The sequence below is a fragment of the Haematobia irritans genome, chromosome 5 (genome assembly GCF_050003625.1).
Source record: "Haematobia irritans isolate KBUSLIRL chromosome 5, ASM5000362v1, whole genome shotgun sequence".
NCBI classification, from domain to species: domain Eukaryota; kingdom Metazoa; phylum Arthropoda; class Insecta; order Diptera; family Muscidae; genus Haematobia; species Haematobia irritans.
In genome coordinates, this window is record NC_134401.1 from 156,057,980 (window position 1) to 156,079,198 (window position 21,219).

Here is a 21,219-nt window from a genome sequence, read left to right on the forward strand (position 1 = left end):
TTTTTCTATCGAAAACACATTTTTTAAAGTTTTATGTTGTTATCGACCGTCTATATTATATCATCGTTAACTCGGTATTCATATCTAGGGAAAACTGTGATAAGTATAGGCAAATTTCCCAACGAAATATTACTAAGACCAGTTGTCGAAAACACCCTTATCGACATATAAGAATTTTCGAAGGTTAGGTTAGGTTATGTGGCAGCCCGATGTATCAGGCTCACTTAGACTATTCAGTCCATTGTGATACCACAGTGATGAACTTCTCTCTTATCACTGAGTGCTGCCCGATTCCATGTTATGCTCAATGACAAGGGACCTCCTTTTTATAGCCGAGTCCGAACGGCGTTCCACATTGCAGTGAAACCACTTAGAGAAGCTTTGAAACCCTCAGAAATGTCACCAGCATTACTGAGGTGAGATAATCCACCGCTGAAAAACTTTTTGGTGTTCGGTCGTAGCAGAAATCGAACCCACGACCTTGTGTATGCAAGGCGGGCATGCTAACCATTACACCACGGTGGCTCCCAAATTTTCGAAATAGCTGTATATTGTTCCATGTTATTATGGATAGTTTATATCGTTTCATCACCTTCCAAATATGGACAAAATTTCGGCTACTGTGAGTATCCATTTCCAAGAGGTTTGACTGTATTTGGATATATTTTTCGCTTCAAATTTTAATTGAAATTTCTTCAATCACAAAAGTTATAGCATCAACTAAAAAATGAATAGCCCAGTATGCACCTCTAGCGGAAATTTCGCTTGCGTGCCAATAACACAGTTATCGATAATAATAACACCGCACGGAATTTTCGTTAGCCAATATAAGCAATGCATTTCTTATGGGTAGCGAAAATTTTCGCTAGAGGTGCATATCGGCCTTTACAATTAAATTTTGTGATTTTGTTTTAATTAAGAAATTTGTTGGATCAATTAAATTTTTAATTTAAAATTCCAAAATTTAAATTGAAATTTTAAGTTGAAATTAATTAGTCGTTTTCTTTTTGTGTGGCGCATCAACAAACTGTTATACCTTATGGATACAGAGAAATCTCTCAAACTTGGACATTCTGAATACCTCGGATACCTCTCAAAAGTGGAAATTTTTTGTTATATTATCGCATTAAAATTAAACTCTGATAAGTGGGCACCTCCCAAATTTGGACAAAATTTAAGTGTCCACATTTGGGACGTTTAACTTTACCTACATTTCAAACACTGTCTTCAATAAATTTCAATTGAATTGTATCTTTTATTGAGTATATTAAAAAATTGTCGATTTATATAAAACTAAAATGCGTATTCTATAACAAAGCTTATTAAAAAAAAGAAAAACTAATAAAGAATGTCAATCATAAAACAAATTAAACAATTATTCAGGTCAAACACAAAATCCAAGGAATCAAAAATAAAACTTAAACTGAATTGTAAACCATACATAACCAATTATTTTATGGTTGGTATAAAATCTTGATATACCACGGCATTAAATTTATACTTAAAACTAAATAATGAGACCAATAATACTAATGTAAACATACAACTACATTTTATTTCAATTAACAGATGAACTCAAATCAATTTGTGTTCTTTGACGTTGTGGCGAGTTCCAAAATAATATCCGGACGGAATGGATTGCTAGTTAAGAGAAAAAATGGTAACTTGCGTATGGTGTCTGGAACATTATCTTGTTTATTCAAAACGGCACATTTATCAAAAATAATACGATCATAAATAAGCTCATAGTCAATGCCACGCTCTTGAAGATCCAATAATTCCATAAAACTTGGATATTCTCCGGACTCGATCATATCGAACCTATTTCAAACAGAAGAAAAAAACAAACAAGTTGAGTTTTGTAGACTTTGTAGAAAGTGGGGATGGAAATGCAACAATAGTAAGGAAATGGAACTTGCTATCTCACGTAGGAAAATCTTCACGAGGATGGCGTATTCGTTCTCCATTCTACAAAATAGAATAAATATTTATTTTAAAAAAATCTTAAAACAAAAATAATTAAACTATTAAATTATCTGATTATATACCTGTTCAAATCTTGATTCTTGCCAATCTTCATTATAAAGGGCATATTTCTTGTCAACCAAATGTTTATTTATTTGTAGAACTTCATGGTCATGGGTATCACATAAAATCATATAGAAAACTGAATTCTGGAAATAAAATATCGAAGATATATTAAGCAATTTTATTTTAATCCAATTTTAAAGGAATTTTTTATTATCTACTATATACAATTAAACGAATCCCTTAAGAATTTTTCTGTTTAAAGACCGGAATGTAACTGTAAAGAAATGTTTTTGGTAGGGAAATCGGAATGAAGCATCTATTGTGTCGGCGTACATACACGGAAAAAATTGTGAAAATACAAGTTTTTGTAATTATCGCCACATTTCACCCATAAAACATGTTTTCCGTAACGCAATATTTATCTTTGGCAAAATGTTCGTATAAAGCATTATCGACACTTTTGATACTGGATACTATTTAGTCCATTGTGATACCACTGGTGAACTTCTCTCTTATCACTGAGTGGGCGTTATTATCGATTACGTAAGAAATACGTGCCAAAGTTAATATACCCCCCGTCCTCCACCATAGGACGGGGGGTATATTAACTTTGTCATTCCGTTTGTAACACATCGAAATATTGCTCTAAGACCCCATAAAGTATATATATTCTGGGTAATGGTGAAATTCTGAGTCCGTCTGTTGAAATCACGCTAACTTCCGAACGAAAGATAGCTTCACATGAAACTTGGCACAAGTAGTTGTTATTGATGTAGGTCGGATGGTATTGGTAATGGGCCATATCGGTCCACTTTTACGTATAGCCCCCATACAAACGGACCCCCAAATTTGGCTTGCGATTGCTCTAAGAGAAGCAAATTACATCCGATCGGGCTGAAATTTGGTACATGGTGTTAGTATATGGTCTCTAACAACCTTGCAAAAATTGGTCCACATCGGTCCATAATTACATATAGCCCCCATATAAACCGATCCCCCGATTTGGCTTGCGGAGCCTCTAAGAGAAGCAAATTTCATCCGATCGGGCTGAAATTTGTATATGGTGTTTGTATATGGTCTCTAATGACCATACAAAAATTGGTCCACAAGGGTCCATAATTATATATAGCCCCCATATAAACCGATCACCAGATTTGAACTCCTCTTGGAAGACCAAAATTCATCTGATTCAGTTGAAATTTGGTACGTGGTGTTAATATATGGCCTGAAACACCCATGCAAAAATTGGTCGAAATCGATCAATAATTATATATAGGTCCCATATAAATCGATCCCCAGATTTGACCTCCGGAGCCCCTTAGAAGAGTAAAATTCATCCGATTCGTTTGAAATTTGGTTTATGTTGCTAGTATATGGTATCCACCAACCATGCATGAATTGGTTCATATCAGTCCATAATTATATATAGCCCCCATATAAACCGATCACCAGATTTGACCTCCGGAGCCTCTTGGAAGACCAAAATTCATCTGATTCAGTTGAAATTTGGTACATGGTGTTAATATATGGCCTCAAACTCCCGTGCAAAAATTGGTCGAAATCGATCAATAATTATATATAGGTCCCATATAAATCGATCCCCAGATCTGACCTCCGGAGCCCCTTGGAAGAGCAAAATTCATCCGATTCGGTTGAAATTTGGTATGTGCTGCTAGTATATGGTATCCACCAACCATGCAGGAATTGGTTCATATCAGTCCATAATTATATATAGCCCCCATATAAACCGATCCCCAGATTTGACCTCCGGTGCCTTTTGGAGAAGCAAAATGCATCCGATCTGGTTGAAATTTGGTATGTGCTGCTAGTATATGGTATCCACCAACCATGCAGGAATTGGTTCATATCAGTCCATAATTATATATAGCCCCCATATAAACCGATCCCCAGATTTGACCTCCGGTGCCTTTTGGAGAAGCAAAATGCATCCGATCTGGTTGAAATTTGGTACGTGGTGGTAGTATATGATATTTAACAACCATGCCAAAAATGGTCCAGATCAGTCCGTAATCATACATAGCCCCCATATAAACCGATTCCGAGATTTGGTTTTGAAGCCTCTTGGAGGAGCAAATTTCATCTGAGTCAGTTGAAATTTGGTACATTGTCCTCGTATATGGCCGTTAACAACCATGCCTAACTAGGTCCATATCGGTCTATAGTTATATATAGCCCTCAGATAAATCGATCACCAATCACACAAAAATTGGCCCATATCAAGTTCATAATTCTATATAGCCCCCCATATAAGCGATCCCCATATTTCAATTCGTATGGACTAACTCACAATTTACAATACATTGTTAAGAAGTTTTAAGATACCACAACCTAAGTAATTCGATTGTGGATGACAGTCTTTCGTAGAAGTTTCTACGCAATCCATGGTGAAGGGTACATAAGATTCGGCCTGGCCGAACTTACGGCCGTATATACTTTTTTTTGTTTTTGCTAAATATGCATACCAGAATTAAATTAAAGTCCCGCCTGATAAACTTAGTGAAAATTCAATTTATTGTTATCTTATACTTTCCCTTATAAAACTGTTTTATCGACAACAGCTTAAATGATTTCTATTGTTAGATTTAAAATGAATACTTTCGTTTAATTTTACTTTAACGAATCTAACACAACGACGATTAATGTCGGTAATGCAGTAACCCTATTGTGCCGCATTAATAATCTATAAATGTTATGGTAGAGAAATTAAGTTTTTATTGGTAATTTAAATACATTTTACCAATAATTGTCAAAATTCGTGTGTGCCGATAAAGCAGTTTTATTGGTGAAACGTCAACAATAGAGAACGATTTACAGAATTTCCACTCGATAAATAGTAAATCAGTTGTTATTGTCGACACTTTACTTCACCCATAGAGGAGTCTGTTTTATCGACATCAAATCGGAATTCAATAGATAAGCTCTAATGCATTTTTCAGCCTAATTTCTATTCAGCCAATCTTATGTAAAAAACAAGTAAGGAAAGTCTAAAGTCGGGCGGGGCCGACTATATTATACCCTGCACCACTTTGTAGATCTAAATTTTCGATACCATATCACATCCGTCAAATGTGTTGGGGGCTATATATAAAGGTTTGTCCCAAATACATACATTTAAATATCACTCGATCTGGACCGAATTAGATAGACTTCTACAAAATCTATAGACTCAAAATTTAAGTCGGTTATTGCACTAGGGTGGAACACAATGTTAGTAAAAAAATATGGGAAACATTTAAATCTGAAGCAATTTTAAGGAAACTTTGCAAAAGTTTATTTATGATTTATCGCTCGATATATATGTATTAGAAGTTTAGGAAAATTAGAGTCATTTTTACAACTTTTCGACTAAGCAGTGGCGATTTTACAAGGAAAATTTTGGTATTTTGACCATTTTTGTCGAAATCAGAAAAACATATATATGGGAGATATATCTAAATCTGAACCGATTTCAACCAAATTTGGCACGCATAGCTTCAATGCTAATTCTACTCCCTGTGCAAAATTTCAACTAAATCGGAGTTAAAAATTTGCCTCTGTGGTCATATGAGTGTAAATCGGGCGAAAGCTATATTTGGGAGATATATCTAAATCTGAACCGATTTCAACCAAATTTGGCACGCATAGCTACAATGCTAATTCTACTTCCTGTGCAAAATGTCAACTAAATCGGAGCAAAAAATTGGCCTCTGTGGTCATATGAGTGCAAATCGGGCGAAAGCTATATATGGGAGATATATCCAAATCTGAACCGATTTCACCCAAATTTGGCACGCATAGTTACAATGCTAATTCTACTCCCTGTGCAAAATTTCAACTAAATCGGAGTTAAAAATTTGCCTCTGTGGTCATATGAGGGTAAATCGGGCGAAAGCTATATATATCTAAATCTGAACCGATTTGGCTGATATTTTGCAAGTTTTTCGAGACCCATAAAATATTCGGATGTACGGAATTTGAAGAAGATCGGTTGATATACACGCCAGTTATGACCAGATCGGTGAAAAATATATATGGTAGCTATATCTAAATCTGAACCGATTTTTTCCAAAATCAATAGAGATCGTCTTTGAGCCGAAACAGGACCCTATAACAAATTTTAGGACAATCGGACTAAAACTGGGAGCTGTACTTTGCACACAAAAATACATCAACAGACAGACAGATAGACGGACAGACAGACAGACGGACATCGCTAAATCGACTCAGAATTTAATTCTAAGCCGATCCGTATACTAAAAGGTTGGTCTATGATTACTCCTTCTTGGCGTTACATACAAATGCACAAACTTATTATACCCTGTACATATAACTATGTGGACGTTGATTTACAATATTTACCCCCATTTTAATGAAGCTAGTGCTATGTTAGCTAACGAACTTTTAAACCTTGATACGTACATATCTGTCATCTTGTGTATATATTCCATATGCCAATTAGAAACTTAACTGCTGAAAAATTTTCAGTTAAAATTAACCACAAAAATGATATTTCCATTTTTCTTTCTGTTAACTGGCAGTTAAAGCCTAATGGAGCTACATGAAAATGGCCGTTAATGATCTAACTACATCTGATCGATTACTTATTACATTCAAAAAAAAAAAAAAAAAATTGGCTCGAATCAATTAATCTATATTTTCATGTTTTCATCTTGATCAAAATCGATTTATTGTCTTATAAAAATCATGAAGCAATCGATCGATTTTGACTTTTTAATTATTGTTTGAAAATTTTTCAAAAAAAAAAATGGATTATGAATTTCGTAAAAAAAAAGAGTTTTCCTATAAATCTTTTAATAACAAAAGAACAAAACGGAAAGTAAGGAAGATTATTTAAATACACAATATTTACCTCTCGATCAATTTCGGTTATTTTTGCATAAAGCATCAATTCCGATACAAGCGATAGGAAATATTGTGTGGATTCATGACTCCAATGCATTCCACGTGGTTTTATATGCGATAAAGAACCTCTCAATGCTTGAGCGGGTAGTTGTGAAAAACATGAACACAAATATTTGATATTCGTAATATCGACATCACAAACAGTTCCATAATCAACAAAGGAAACCTAAGAGACGGTGTAATTTATTAGAAAGTCCTTAAAGAAAAAAGCCTCGAAAATTACCTTAACTTTATTACTGGAAGCAGGACCAACTATTTCTCCTCTATGCCACATATCGTTAAATAATGCTGCACATACTTGACCAGGATTAAGGCACACAACTGGTATACGCAATTCATTGGGGCTCAATGCTGCATAAAATCGCTCGATATTATGCATTAAAGCATCCAACTCATGATGGTCTTTGTGTATGTGAAACCAAAATCTAAAGGGATTATGAATCTGAAAAGGGTAGACAAAAAGGATTGTATTGCTCTCTTTATGCATTTTCTCGACAATTCCAATGTAAAACAAACCTCAGATATGAATATTTTTATACAATTGCCAACTTCTATATCGTCTGGTAGATCACAGGGATCAATCTTTTTGCCATATGGTACAGTGTATTTTGGTAAGTCCAAGCGGAAAACCCGGCTATTCTACAAAATGAGAAACACAATTACTATCAAAGCACTTCGAAGTTTAGGAATACCTACGGCTGCAAATTGTGGAACAGCTTCATCAATATCATCGACATTTTCCTCATTAATATCCATCAGTTTTTTGAAAGCATTAGCTGGACTTTCTGCACGTTTTGTAATTCTTTTCAACGACTTTCGGTCGGGCATTTCAGTATTAGCAGAAAGATTATCTTGGTCTTCTACATCTTTTATGGGTTTGCTTTTTTTGATGTCTTGAGATTCATTTTCAAGGTTTTGGAATATATTCACTTTTGGTTTAGGTGGTCTGACACCAGCCAGTGCATCAGTTGAATCACTTGGTTTTGGCGACTTTGTATCGTTCTTAACTTCACTACAAAATGACACTGTTTTTGCTGGAGTAGGTGATATATGGCATGAGTTGCTCATCAAACTTTGTAATTGTCGCACATGTTCTTCGAATTTTTTGTTTACTTCTTCACATGTCTGGGATTTGACCTCTTTACTTTGGGGCGGACAACTGGCTAGATTACTTTGATTCTTACTTAAACTTGGTGATACCATATTATTACTCGTTGGATGTGTTGAAGGTGTTTTAATTTCATTTAAACGAGTAACTGGACAACTGGCTAGATTACTTTGATTCTTACTTAAACTTGGTGATACCATATTATTACTCGTTGGATGTGTTGAAGGTGTTTTAATTTCATTTACACGAACAACTGGACAACTGGTTAGATTATTTTCATTCTTACTTAAACTTGGTGATACCACATTATTGCTCGTTGGATGTGTTGAAGGTGTTTTAATTTCATTTACACGGAAATTTGTGATATTATTCACTTTCTGATTCGATGTTTGTGCCAAAATTAATTTTGCCGTCATTTCAAGCATTTGTTTTTGAATAGCATTTGGTTGGGGCAATGCTGCACCGGCAAATGGCATTCTGTTTACATGGGGTAGAGATAAACAAGGTCCATTTGCTCTAATCGGTATCTGAGCAATGTTTTGCATAACTGGTGGTATATCTCTCACCGTCACTTTTCTAGTGGATAAATTCCTATTGGTTATATCAAATGCTGACAGTTGTTGTCCACCATTCGGGCGTTGATTGTTCATGGCAGCCGCATTGAATTTATTATTGTTACGACCGTCACTATTATGATTTCTGTAAACATGCGATGTGCGCAAATTTGGTTTGTTTCTTGATCTCGCACTTCTGTTCCTGGGTCGTGACTTCTTCTGACCCATAATCATGTTATGTATGTGAGCAGATTTCTCATTTTCCACAAAAAACACCAGAGCCGAATGACCCGTGCCGGCAACCTAAGGGGAACATACATACTCATATAAACTCAAAGAGACCATTATTATATCCATGTGTACTTACAAGTAGTGTATCAGGTATTTGCCGTAAAAACTGTTCCAAGGTTCTGTAACCCAGCTTCTTGTAAGGTATATCTTGACCTTCAACATCACGATAATCCCGATTTAATTGGTCTATTGTAATTTTCTCTGGATACGAAAGTACCAGTGACTTCAATATAACTTTCACTTGTTTTAAAAATCCTACATCCATTTTATTTCTTACTATACCGGTAATTTACTACGCGCTCCCCCAAAACATGGCATTCCAGAAATCAGCTGATTTTTGCAATGCAATAACAAGAGTTGCCAAATGTTCCCATAAATACAACTCTGAAACTTCCGCACTGCGCTTTTTCTAGGTAATGTCAGTTGTCCAAAAATAACGGACCAGGCATACACACAAAAATTGAAATACCTAATGCGCCGTCCAAAATATAATACAACGTTCGCATAATGCGCTTTACAGACTATCAGTTATTCCGGACGACAGTGCTCGTGTCGAACATATCCCATATATTGTGCACATTATAAGTTAAGTTCGAAGGCATAATCGATACTGCTCCATGTTTATGGGATCGATAACACATTTACCGATTATTTAGTCATCGCCGATAAGTCGTATCGATCCGACACACTGTAAGATTCTTTACAAACACCGACATTCTGTCCGGAATAACTGATAGTCTGTAATGCGCTTTATATGGGATATGTTCGACACGAGCACTGTCGTCCGGAATAACTGATATTCTGTAAAGCGCATTATGCGAACGTTGTATTATAATTTGGATAATAATATAATCTGTAAAGCGCATGAGAAGTTGTACCACGCCAAGTTACTATATCAATTATCGCATGAGTGCAATTTTTTTCGAGACTTTTTTGATAAACTTAGCACGAAACCAATAAGAGCCCCCTCAAACTGCCATACCAAGTGCATTTTATGATAGTTGTAAAAGAATCATTGTGGTCAAGTTATGCGTCTTAAGGCCGGTACTCTGATCGGTTTTCGCGTTGAAACTCCATACAAAACCAAAAAATGCGAAAAATTTGTGAAATTTTTTCCATTTGTGATACTTTGTTTTTTCGTGTTGAAAAACTGACGTTTATAGCATGGCGCCATTTGCAATGTGAATTAAGAAATAATTTATTTATTAAAAACTATTTGTGCGGGTTTATAAATCAAACACGGACCATATTTTTGTTCCGAAACTATACAAAGGATCAAAGGAATAGCAGATCAATTGCCCAAGGAAAAATAAAATGTTATTTTGTAAAAACAAGCAACAACCACCAACTTAATCCAATATCGCTCCCTGTAAAATAGCGCTCCAAGCTACCTAAAAAAACGCCGCTTTCTATGTGCGAAATAATGGTTTCCATAAAAATTTTTCGCAAAAATGAACATCCCTGCCAACATTTTTTGAATTTGGGGACTCTTTTGAGAATCCCCACTACGTCGAAAACAATCATATACGACATCAAAAACTCGTCGGAAAAGCGCCGTCACTATTGAGAAGTTGTACCACGCCAAGTTACTACAAAAATGTTTCGCATGAGTGCAATTATTAGGTGCCTTTATAGATCAATTTAGAACGACGCCAATAAGGGACCCTCCAAACAATCAGAAAAAGTGCATTTTAAGATAGTTGTAAAAGAATCATTGTGGTCGAGTAAAACACGTTTGTTTAGATATTTATTAATTTGATTAAACATTTACAAATTCTTAAAAATATAACATTTATACCACTATCACATTACATTTAACATAATTTTTGGCATTAATGATGATGTTGAGTTCCAAGTAGCGAGTTACATGTTGCTGCGTCTATCAACCAGTGTTTTTATTCCATGGAGGCAGCGTGTCTGTAAAATATCTGAAAAACAATCACTTTATTCCATTTGGAAAATCACCAAATTTTTCACCAATATACCTTTCACAATTTTAAGCGTATAATCTATGTTTTTAGAACTTTATTTTCGTTTTTATTTAATTAAAATATAACAAGCTGGTTGCGCTTGGCGTTTCACAAAAAAAATGGCTTTTTTAACAGTAGGGATGGCAAATTACTTGCATGTACTTTTTGATGTACCTTTTCATGATGGTTGAAGTGACATTTACGAGTCTGTGGTAACGATGAGGTTGAAATGGAACTTTGAAATGCTGGCAGGGATAGTACCGACCTTCACAGACTATAAGTTTTTCCCGACGGAATGTCTGTGTTTGTAAAGAATCTTACAGTGTGTCCAATCGATACGACAATTCGTTGGTGACAAAATAATCGGTAAATATGTTAGGTGAGGTTAGGTTGTAGAGGATGGCATCAATTTTGTGTTGAATTTTCTGATTTCGCGTTGAAACTCCATACAAAACCAAAAATGCGAAAAACTAGCGAATTTTTTTCCATTTGTGATACTTTGTTTTTTTTCGAGTTGAAAAACTGACGTAAAGGTGGGTACTACGTTCGGTTTTCGAGTTGAAAACCACTTTATTTTCGCGATTACTTTTCCTTAAATAATCGAAATTATAAAAGAAAACAAACTTATTCCTGTAAAGTCTTGTCGAAATCTAGAGAAACAAGAAACATCGCATCAACTGAGTTAATTTATCTGCTTTATATTGAACTGTTTTAATAAAGTAACCGCGAACATAGTACTTACCTTAAATCGATAAGTCAGTATTTTCATAACATGGCGCCATTTGCAATGTGAATTAAGAAATAATTTATTTATTAAATTGATTTTTGTGAATTTATAATGCAAAAGTGGATCGGATTATTATTTTAAAATGTAATCTGATCGATTGATAAAACAAAGTATAACATGGAGTTGTATTTCCGTTATAAACTAGCAACCAAGATCTAGCCGCTCGCTACTATATTAGGGCTGTTTTCTTTTTGCACTGGATACCCTAAGCAGTCATGGACTAAAGGTGGGTATTAAGTTCGAGTTTAGCCGCTAAAATCGCTAAAGTGAAATCTAAATCAGTAGGAAAAATGCATGAAATTATACATATTTGTTGCAAATTTTATTATAACTTGATGGGGAAAAGCCCAAAGCAAATTTTCACAAAGATTGTATTCCTTAACATGGATTATTAAAGAAAAGTAATCGCGAAAAAAGACGTTTTTAGCGGCTAAACTCGAACTTAATACCCACCTTAAAAGAAAACGGAGTACTCGTTTATCCAGGACATCTCCAAAAAATATGCAACACTGTCATCAGCTGTTTAAAAACAATGACAGAAAACAAGTGAAATCTTAAATTTTTAATGTATGAAATGCCCAAATAGTTATAAATATGTACTGCTGCGATTATTCATGACACTGTATCACTTTGAATTTCATGATATTCGATAAATTAGTCACAATAAATTTCTATTGTGAATATAAAAAGCGCCACTTTATCAAAATGCAATCTGGTAACACCGACTCGACTTGCACTGATGAGATGTTCTGGATAGAACACCAGTGCAACGATGTTCTGGATAGCCCATACAAATGCTGCATCCATAAATAGGGCTGTTTTCTTTTAGCACTGGATATGCTAAGCCGTGAAGGATTAAAAGAAAACAGAGTACTCGTTTATCCAGGACATCTCCAAAAATATGCAACACTGTCATCAGCTGTTTAAAAACAATCACAGAAAAGAAGTGAAATCTTGCATTTTTAATGTATGAAATGCTCCAATTTGTAATAAATATTTACTGCTGCGATTATTTCTGATACTGTACCACTTTGAATTTCATGTTTTTCGATAAATTAGTCACAATTGCTATTGTGAATCGATGAAGCGTCACTTTATCAAAATACAATCTGGCAACATCGGCGCGACTTGCACTGATGAGATGTTCTGGATAGAACACCAGTGCAACGATGTTCTGGATAGCCCATACAAATGTTGCATCCAGTGCAAAAAGAAAACAGCCCTATTAACAATTTTCATAGCGATCATTTGCTTTAAAATTCGTAAACATTATCCCAATAAACACAAACGTTTGAAAAATGCTAAATTTCAACAATTTTTCAAACATTTTTTCAAAGGATTAGGGTAATATTCAAGTTGAGAAAATCGCGTTCTCAACAAAAAACAGACATTACCCTCAACAGTGAAATTCAACACATTAGCAATAATATCTCAAGTGTTATCCTCAAATTGAAATGCATCGCTACTCAATAATTTGTCAAACAATTTTCGATGCGAGTCAAATTCAAAATTAACATCGTTGCAAATACTTTTCAACCTAAAGGCCGGTACTATGTTCATTCTTGCGAAAAATTTTTATGGAAACCATTATTTCGCACATAGAAAGCGGCGTTTTTTTAGGTAGCTTGGAGCGCTATTTTACAGGGAGCGTAATTGGATTAAGTTGGTGGTTGTTGCTTGTTTTTACAAAATAACATTTTATTTTTCCTTGGGCAATTGATCTGCTATTCCTTTGATCCTTTGTATAGTTTCGGAACAAAAATATGGTCCGTGTTTGATTTATAAACCCGCACAAATAGTTTTTAATAAATAAATTATTTCTTAATTCACATTGCAAATGGCGCCGTGCTATAAATGTCAGTTTTTCAACACGAAAAAAACAAAGTATCACAAATGGAAAAAAATTTCGCAAATTTTTCGCATTTTTTGGTTTTGTATGGAGTTTCAACGCGAAAACCGAACAGAGTACCGGCCTTTAAGGCCGGTACTCTGACGTTTATAGCACGGCGCCATTTGCAATGTGAATTAAGAAAGAATTTATTTATTAAAAACTATTTGTGCGGGTTTATAAATCAAACACGGACCATATTTTTGTTCCGAAACTATACAAAGGATCAAAATAGCAGATCAATTGCCCAAGGAAAAATAAAATGCTATTTTGTAAAAACAAACAACAACCACCAACTTAATCCAATATCGCTGCCTGTAAAATAGCGCTCCAAGCTACCTAAAAAAACGCCGCTTTCTATGTGCGAAATAATGGTTTCCATAGAAATTTTTCGCAAGAATGAACATAGTACCGGCCTTAAGTTTGTATGAATGATATCCCCAATTCAAATTGAAAGTCAAAGCCAAAATTCTATGAATTTTGTATAATTTATTCATTTTCATAAAAATAAAATATATAATAATATACTACAATACCAATTGATAAATAATGATCTTATTAAACATATCAACAAATAAGAAAAAAAAAAACAAACAACAAAACTTTAAATATCGTAAACATTATTAGTAAACCAATTGATAATTGTTGATAAAAACGAGCTCGAGGTCTGGATGATTAATTTTTATTTATTCAATATTTCGTCTTTTCATTGAAAGACTTCATCGGGAAAATTTTTCTGCGTATACAAATAGAAAAGAAAATATATACACAATACAAAATATATACACATACATTTATCAACAAAGAAAAGGTTTACCTATGGGATCTTCAGCATCTCCGATAGTAGCCGACATTGTGATGGAAGAGCTATTGGATAGATGTATGGCAAACTGTGATATTAGGCCTAAGATTCTTACTAATGGTGTTTTCTTTTCTTGTAAAAAATGTGCACTTTTTTTGCATTTTGCCCGGAAAATGTACTTTTTAGGTTCTTTTCTAAAAAAACAGGCAAAAGTGCGAAAAGGCTTCGAATTCTGTTGTGAAAATAGTGCCACGCATAGAGACAAATTACGGGCATTTTCAGCACTGCCAACAAACGAGAGTGCTGCGATTGCCCTGAGAAACAGAGTTGCATATTCTGTTGATTGTGACGTGAAAAACACATTTTCTCACATATTTTCTTAGCTGTCACAAAATTCAAAAAATTATTAACTTTTAAAATGGAAAATAAAGACATGACTTTACTAGTGGCGCGACATATAATCGACGAATTATTAGATTCGTCATCATCATCCGATGATGAAGAAACCATAGCAATATTACAGCCAGAAAGAAAGGTTCATTGCCGAGTAAATAATTTTGTGGAGAATGTCATTCATGTGTATTCAGATGCAGAGGTAGTTAAGGTCATCAATGCAGTACATACATCAACATTAAATGTATTTCTAGTTTAAAAACAACTTCCGCGTAAGTCGCCAAAGTGTCACATACCTAATGGAACGTTTTGAGTCTGTTGTAATTGAGCGCTCGTACCAAGGAGGAAGACCTCAAACCAACGTAGAGAAACAATTGTTAGCATTTTTATGGTAAGTTCTTCTTGGCACTTACCCTACCAGTATTCAAAACATTTCAAACTAGGTTCTGTGGCAACAAAACCACTATCAGGGAAGTGGCAAATTTGTTTGATATGAGCCGATCTTGTACCCATCGCTCTATTAGCAATGTTTTGGAATTTATGACAAATGTCATAGCTCCGGAAGTAATCAAATTTCCACGAACTCCTGAAGAGAAGGACACCATTGCTACTGAGTTTGGAAAGGTTTGTCTGTCAATAGTATCTGCAACGTAGACTAAAATGAAAATTTTCAGGTTTCTGGTATTCCTTATGTTTTGGGCTGCATCGATGGGAGCTACATATCTGTAAGGACACCGAAACATAAGATACGATCTACTTACGCCAATAGACACGATACAATTTCTATCACAATGCAGGGCATTTGTGACGCTAAGCTGCGATTTCTAGATGTGTTTACCGGCGTTCCAAGCAAAATACATGATTCTAGAGTTTTAAAATTATCATTTATTTCGAAAGAATTGGCAAACATATGTGGCAACAAGTACTATCTCTTAGGAGACTCCGCCTACCCGTTGCGCGAATATCTTCTTATTCCTTATCGTGATTATGGAAATCTAACAGAATCGGAAAAGCTCTATAATTTGAAGTTTTGTCAAACAAGAGTTAAAATTGAAAATGCGTTTGGCGTTTTAAAGAGCAGGTTCCGGCAGCTAATGCGTTTAGATTTTCATAATGTCGATAAAATGGCAAAATTTATATTAGCATGTTGTGCTCTGCATAACATTTGTATCGACAGATGTGACCTTTATGACGAAAATGTCCCAGAGATACCAGTGGAAACTTCGGACGAATATTCCGATGAAAATCAACGCGATATCTTATTATCACAGTTGGGACATATTCGGAGAAATGATTTAAAGGACTATTTGTTTAATTCAAATTTTTAATTTTTATTGTGAAATGGTTTGTACTAAAGAATAGTTTATGCTAACTATATACTACATAACATAAATAAAATAACATGTAGTATAGTGTAATTCATTTATACATATTAGAAAGTAATAAAACAAAAAAATTAAAAATTGTTTTTTTTTACATTCATATTCATAAAAAGTAATATTCTTTTGTCCGAAACTAAAAGTGTGTTTTATTCATTTTGTTTCGGAGAAAGTATTTTTTGAGTAAGTATCTTATTTAATACACCAGTCTTATTTGAAGGATTACGTTACATAGAAACTCAAAATTTAATTTTGATCAAAGGTACTGAGTTCATAATTATATTCTAGAAACATTTGGTACATTTTTTTCACGAATGCAATTTTTTTAAATAATAATTCATGTATTAAAATCATTCACTGTGAGAAAAGTCTGCAATGGCTTTCATATCGAGAAAAATCTTTGATTCACTTCATGGTATCCTTTTGAATGCATATCAATAGAAACATTTGTACCAAATGCTTATTACTATTTTATATTAAACTGCTTCAAAATTGTACTCAATTTCATTTTGTTCGGAGATTCTAAGCAAAATAGTGTGCATTGTATTCACTGCCTCCATTTTTTCCTTGTGACGACGTTCCTTGGCTTCCTCTTTCATTTTTGCAATTTCGAATAAGGTGTCATGTATGGTCTTTTTGGGGCCATTCTCGTAATTTTTGTATTTATTTTCTTTTTTTACATACTTTTGGCTACTCAACTGAACTTCCGGCTCCAAGGAATCGTCAAGAGAACAAATATTTTCCAGTTCTTCTTCAAAGTCAACGCGCTGGTGCTTAGCCCCAGAAGTGTTGTTGTTTTCAATAGCAATCTTTTTTCTTTTTAAAACTGTTTTGTATCGTTCCTCGCATTGCTTCGGAGTTTTTGTAGGTATAGCCTCCGATATTTTTGACCACATAGCCTTCTTATTCTTAAATTTTTTCATTGGTCCTATTTCTGGCATGTATTTCCCATAGAGGTCAAGCATCATCCGTGTCTCGCCATCAGTCCAAACTAAAAATAAGAATGTGTTTATATTGAAATACAAAATTGCATTTGTGTAGTTTGTAACACTTACCTTGTACTTGTTTAAATGATTGTGGACTAATTTCAATGTTTTCATCCATATTTTATACAAAAATTCTAAACAGATTTACGGATGAGATGTGAATGTTGTTAATATTTTACTGTCTATTTTTTTTTATTTTATTTCATTTTACGTTTGCCCTGTTTGCTCCTTTGAATTCTTTTCAGACCATTCAAATGATAGCACTTTTTTAGGTTGCTGGCAACATTTTAAAAATGTGCATTCTGTACAGACAAAATGAAGGCAAAGCACTTTTTTCAGAAAAGAAAACACCATAAGTATGTTGACGACCTTTTTGGGATTGTGAAAACAAGTGCAATAAATAACCTCTTGACGATATTCAATAACTTCAACCCTAGTATAAAATTCACATTGGAATACGAAAAATGTAGACAAATTCCATATCTGGACATTTTAATTATCAGAGATGGTAACAAAATTAAAACCGACTGGTACCAAAAGCCAACTTCTTCCGGCAGATTGGTAAATTTCTACTCCAGCCACCCCAGGAGAGTTATACAAAATACTGCTCAAAATTTTGTGAACAGAGTATTAAACATAAGCAGCCAAGAATTTCACCAGCCGAACATCAAAAAAATTAAAGAAATACTCCAGCAAAACAGCTTTCCTCTATCTACCATTGATAAACTGATCAACAACAGCAAAGTACAGCCAGCCAAAGAGAAGCAAAAATTTTGTTACAAATCGGTCGTGTATATTCCAAAATTACACGAAAGATTCAGTAATGCCAATTTCATTGACAAAAGTAACTTCGCAATAGCCCCGAAAACTAATAATACACTACAAAAACTATTTACTAATCTAAAACCAAAAATTGACGACATGGATAAATCCAATTTAATATACGAAATAAAGTGCAATGGGAACGAAAAAGACGTGTGTGACAAGGTTTACGTAGGAACTACAAAAAATAAATTAAAAACTCGTTTATCAGGCCACAAATCAGATCTGAAACACCGTTTGCAGAGACCTATGCAAAAAACAGCATTATCAACCCACTGTGCAGGAGAACACCATCACCCAGATTTGGAGAGAGCGCGTGTGTTACAGTGTGAGAGTAATTACAACAAGAGACTAACACTGGAGATGTTGCACATTCTCAATACACCAACACAGAAGCGAATAAACTATAAGACAGACACTGACAATTTGGCGCAAAGCTACAGAAATCTCATTAGAAAAAGCAAAGCGCAGCAGAGTAAGCGTTAGTAATGCAACAGACACCGTCGTTAGCTATTTACTCTACAGTTGGTGTATTATTTTTTGTTCTTTTCGTGAGTGTTTTTAATGTAACATGCAATTTGTACGTATTTAAATGTATTGTGTATATATTTTCTTTTCTATTTGTATACGCAGAAAAATTTTCCCGATGAAGTCTTTCAATGAAAAGACGAAATATTGAATAAATAAAAATTAATCATCCAGACCTCGAGCTCGTTTTTATCAACAATTATCAATTGGAAAATCTATATACAGGTCGAATATAATAAAAACATCCATAATATTATTAGTAAACACTTTTGCATTCATAATTCGATTTCCTTCCTTTTGGTGTCATAAAACAGCATTAAAATTTATTAACCTGCGGGCAATTTGAAATTAGGAACGTACTGGACCGCGTGTTAGACTTGATTTCCAGCAGAAGGAATTCATAAAATAGAATAACTGATAATAGCATATGAATTAAACTGACGTTGTGATGCACATTTTCATCCAGAAGTTTTGATTTCAACAATTTCCCTGCCAACATTTTTTGAATTTGGGGGCGCTTCTGAGAAACCCCACTACGTCGAAAACAGTCGTATACGATATCCAAAACTCCTCGGAAAAGCGCCGTCACTATTGAGAAGTTGTACCACGCCAAGTTACTACAAAAAAGTATCGCATGAGTGCAATTATTAGGTGCCCTTCTGGATACATTTAGAAGGACGCCAATAAGAGCCCCTTCAAACAATCAGACAAAGTGCATTTTAAGATAGTTGTAAAAGAATCATTGTGGTCAAGTAAAACACAATGTTTATTAATTTTATTATACATTTATAAATTCTCATAAATACAACATTTATACGACTATCACATCACATTTAACATATTTTGATGCATTAATAAAATATTGATGTTGAGTTACAAGTTACATGTTGTCTATCAGCCAGTGCTTTTATTCCCAATGGAGGCAGCGTGTCTGGAAAAATATTTGAAAAACTATCACTTTATTCCATTTGGAAAGTCAAAAATTGTTCACCAATATACCTTTCACAATTTTAAGCGAAATAACTATGTTTTCAGCACTTCATTATCGTTTTTATTTAAATAACTTATAAGAAGCTAGTTGTGTTTGGTGTTTCACAAAATATAAAATGGCTCTTGTAACAATAGTGATTGCAAAATACTTTCATGCGAATTGTGATGGCAAAATACTATCACAGTTGGCGATTGTTGCAGTGTCACTTACGAGTCTGCGGTAGCGATGAGGATGAAATGGAACTTTGAAATGCTGGCAGGGTTGTTGTTTTTAACAATTTTAATTGGTTGCACTTGTAATGTTTCTGGAAACTTTTTCTTGTCGATAAGCCACTCATTTTTCATTGGTCAGCTTCTTAATGTTTGCAAGAATGTAGCATCCCTGCCAGCATTTCAAAGTTCCATTTCATCCTCATCGCTACCACAGACTCGTAAATGTCACCACAACCATCGCGAACTGTGATGGGGGAAGCATATCAAAAAGTACAAAATGTACAAGAAAGTATTTTGCCATCACTACTGTTAGAAGAGCCATTTTATTTTTTGTGAAACGCCAAGCGCAACCAGCTTGTTATATTTTATTTAAATAAAAACGAAAATAAAGTTCTGAAAACATAGATATTACGCTTAAAATTGTGAAAGGTATATGGTGAACAATTTTCGACTTTCCCCAATAAACACAGGATGAGCGTTTTTCAAATGCAACAACTTTTCAGTTTGGCGGTAAATATAATTTTCAACATAAATTCAACTTGACTTGAAATATCTCATTTTCAATACATCTTCAAATTGTTTGCGAATTACTTCCAATTTGCCAAAATGTTGACGAAATCTTTGAAAAGGAGTTGAAGATAATATGAGAAAACTTTGACAAAACACTACCCTAAAATGCAACGAAAAAACCATGTGGTTTTCAATACTTATTTGTGCAACGAAGTTCGTGGTCAATTGCAAGAAATAAAAAAAAATAGAAAATTTTAGACAAATAACCAAATAGTTTATAAAAATAGGTAAGTGAAAATAAAAAATGAAATAAAACTTTAAGGAAGTCACGAAATGTATATCTCTTTGCAGAAAACTGAAATTATGGATTCTACGTTCTCGAAAACATTAAAAAGCTGGCCGATGAAAAAATTGTGGATAATTAACTGGAACTGCTTCAAATAGTTTATAATAATTGGTACGTCAATATGAAAAATTAAATCAACACTTTAGAGAAGTCACTAAATTTAAATCTCTTTGCAGAAAACTAAAATCTTTGGATGCTACATTCTTGCAAACATTAAGAAGCTGACCAATGAAAATTGAGTGGCTTATCGACAAGAAAAAGTTTCCAGGCAAGAAAAAGTTTCCAGAAACATTACAAGTGCAACCTATTAAAATTGTTAAAAACATCAAATTGTTGAAATCAACAACTTCTGGATGAACATGTGCATCACATAGTCAGTTTAATTCATATGCTATTATCAGTTTAAAATTGATAGTTTGTGAATTCCTTCTGCTGGAAATCAATTCTAACACGCGGTCCAGTACGTTCCTGATTTCAAATTGCCCGCATGTTAATAAATGTTAATGCTGTTTTATGACACCAAAAGAAGGAAATCGAATTATCAATGCAAAAGTGTTTACTAATAATGTTTAAGATATTTAAAGTTTTGTTGTTTGTTTTTTTTTTTGTTTTGTTCTTATTTGTTGATATGTTTAATAAGATTATTATTTATCAATTGGTAATGTAGTGTAGTGTATTATTATATATTTTATTTTGAT

At 34.0% G+C, this 21,219-nt stretch overlaps 2 protein-coding genes and 2 long non-coding RNA genes across 5 annotated transcripts; 1 reads left to right on the forward strand and 3 right to left on the reverse strand.

The window, feature by feature from the left end:
* Nucleotides 1-1,235: 1,235 nt before the first annotated feature.
* tej (tejas) lies at nt 1,236-9,232 on the reverse strand. Of its 2 annotated transcripts, none has more exons than XM_075311112.1 (8): nt 8,984-9,232; nt 7,651-8,919; nt 7,471-7,593; nt 7,178-7,396; nt 6,902-7,120; nt 2,049-2,174; nt 1,928-1,968; nt 1,236-1,821 (listed from the first exon to the last, which is right to left on the reverse strand). In XM_075311112.1, exons 1-8 carry the CDS (start codon nt 9,170-9,172, stop codon nt 1,581-1,583), a joined length of 2,427 nt encoding a protein of 808 aa, XP_075167227.1. In that variant the 5' UTR covers nt 9,173-9,232; the 3' UTR covers nt 1,236-1,580. The 2 variants fall into 2 exon arrangements, with proteins under 2 accessions (XP_075167227.1, XP_075167228.1); XM_075311113.1 differs by having other exon boundaries at nt 1,671-1,821; nt 1,920-1,968.
* Nucleotides 9,233-10,621: 1,389 nt separating this feature from the next.
* LOC142237434 (uncharacterized) lies at nt 10,622-10,997 on the reverse strand. The gene is made up of 2 exons (XR_012722487.1): nt 10,893-10,997; nt 10,622-10,835 (listed from the first exon to the last, which is right to left on the reverse strand). It is a non-coding gene; the product is annotated as an uncharacterized LOC142237434 (long non-coding RNA).
* A 5,374-nt stretch (nt 10,998-16,371) lies between these two features.
* Nucleotides 16,372-17,485, reverse strand: LOC142240745 (uncharacterized). Its single transcript, XM_075312463.1, has 2 exons — nt 17,182-17,485; nt 16,372-17,117 (listed from the first exon to the last, which is right to left on the reverse strand). The coding sequence occupies exons 1-2, from the start codon at nt 17,228-17,230 to the stop codon at nt 16,603-16,605; spliced, it is 564 nt and encodes a 187-aa protein (XP_075168578.1). The 5' UTR covers nt 17,231-17,485; the 3' UTR covers nt 16,372-16,602.
* On the forward strand, nt 17,482-18,635 carry LOC142240746 (uncharacterized). The gene is made up of 2 exons (XR_012723373.1): nt 17,482-18,485; nt 18,568-18,635. It is a non-coding gene; the product is annotated as an uncharacterized LOC142240746 (long non-coding RNA).
* The last annotated feature ends 2,584 nt before the right edge of the window (nt 18,636-21,219 follow it).

Excerpts from the sequence above, each read along its gene's own strand:
- tej (XM_075311112.1), bottom strand. The coding sequence starts at position 9,172 with ATGGATGTAGGATTTTTAAAACAAGTGAAAGTTATATTGAAGTCACTG. Across the intron at positions 7,397-7,470 it reads TAAAAATATTCATATCTGAG|ATTCATAATCCCTTTAGATT; the intron begins GTTTGTTTTACA and ends TACCCTTTTCAG. Across the intron at positions 1,969-2,048 it reads AAGAATCAAGATTTGAACAG|AATGGAGAACGAATACGCCA; the intron begins GTATATAATCAG and ends TCTATTTTGTAG.
- LOC142240745 (XM_075312463.1), bottom strand. The coding sequence starts at position 17,230 with ATGGATGAAAACATTGAAATTAGTCCACAATCATTTAAACAAGTACAA. Across the intron at positions 17,118-17,181 it reads ATCATTTAAACAAGTACAAG|TTTGGACTGATGGCGAGACA; the intron begins GTAAGTGTTACA and ends TCTTATTTTTAG.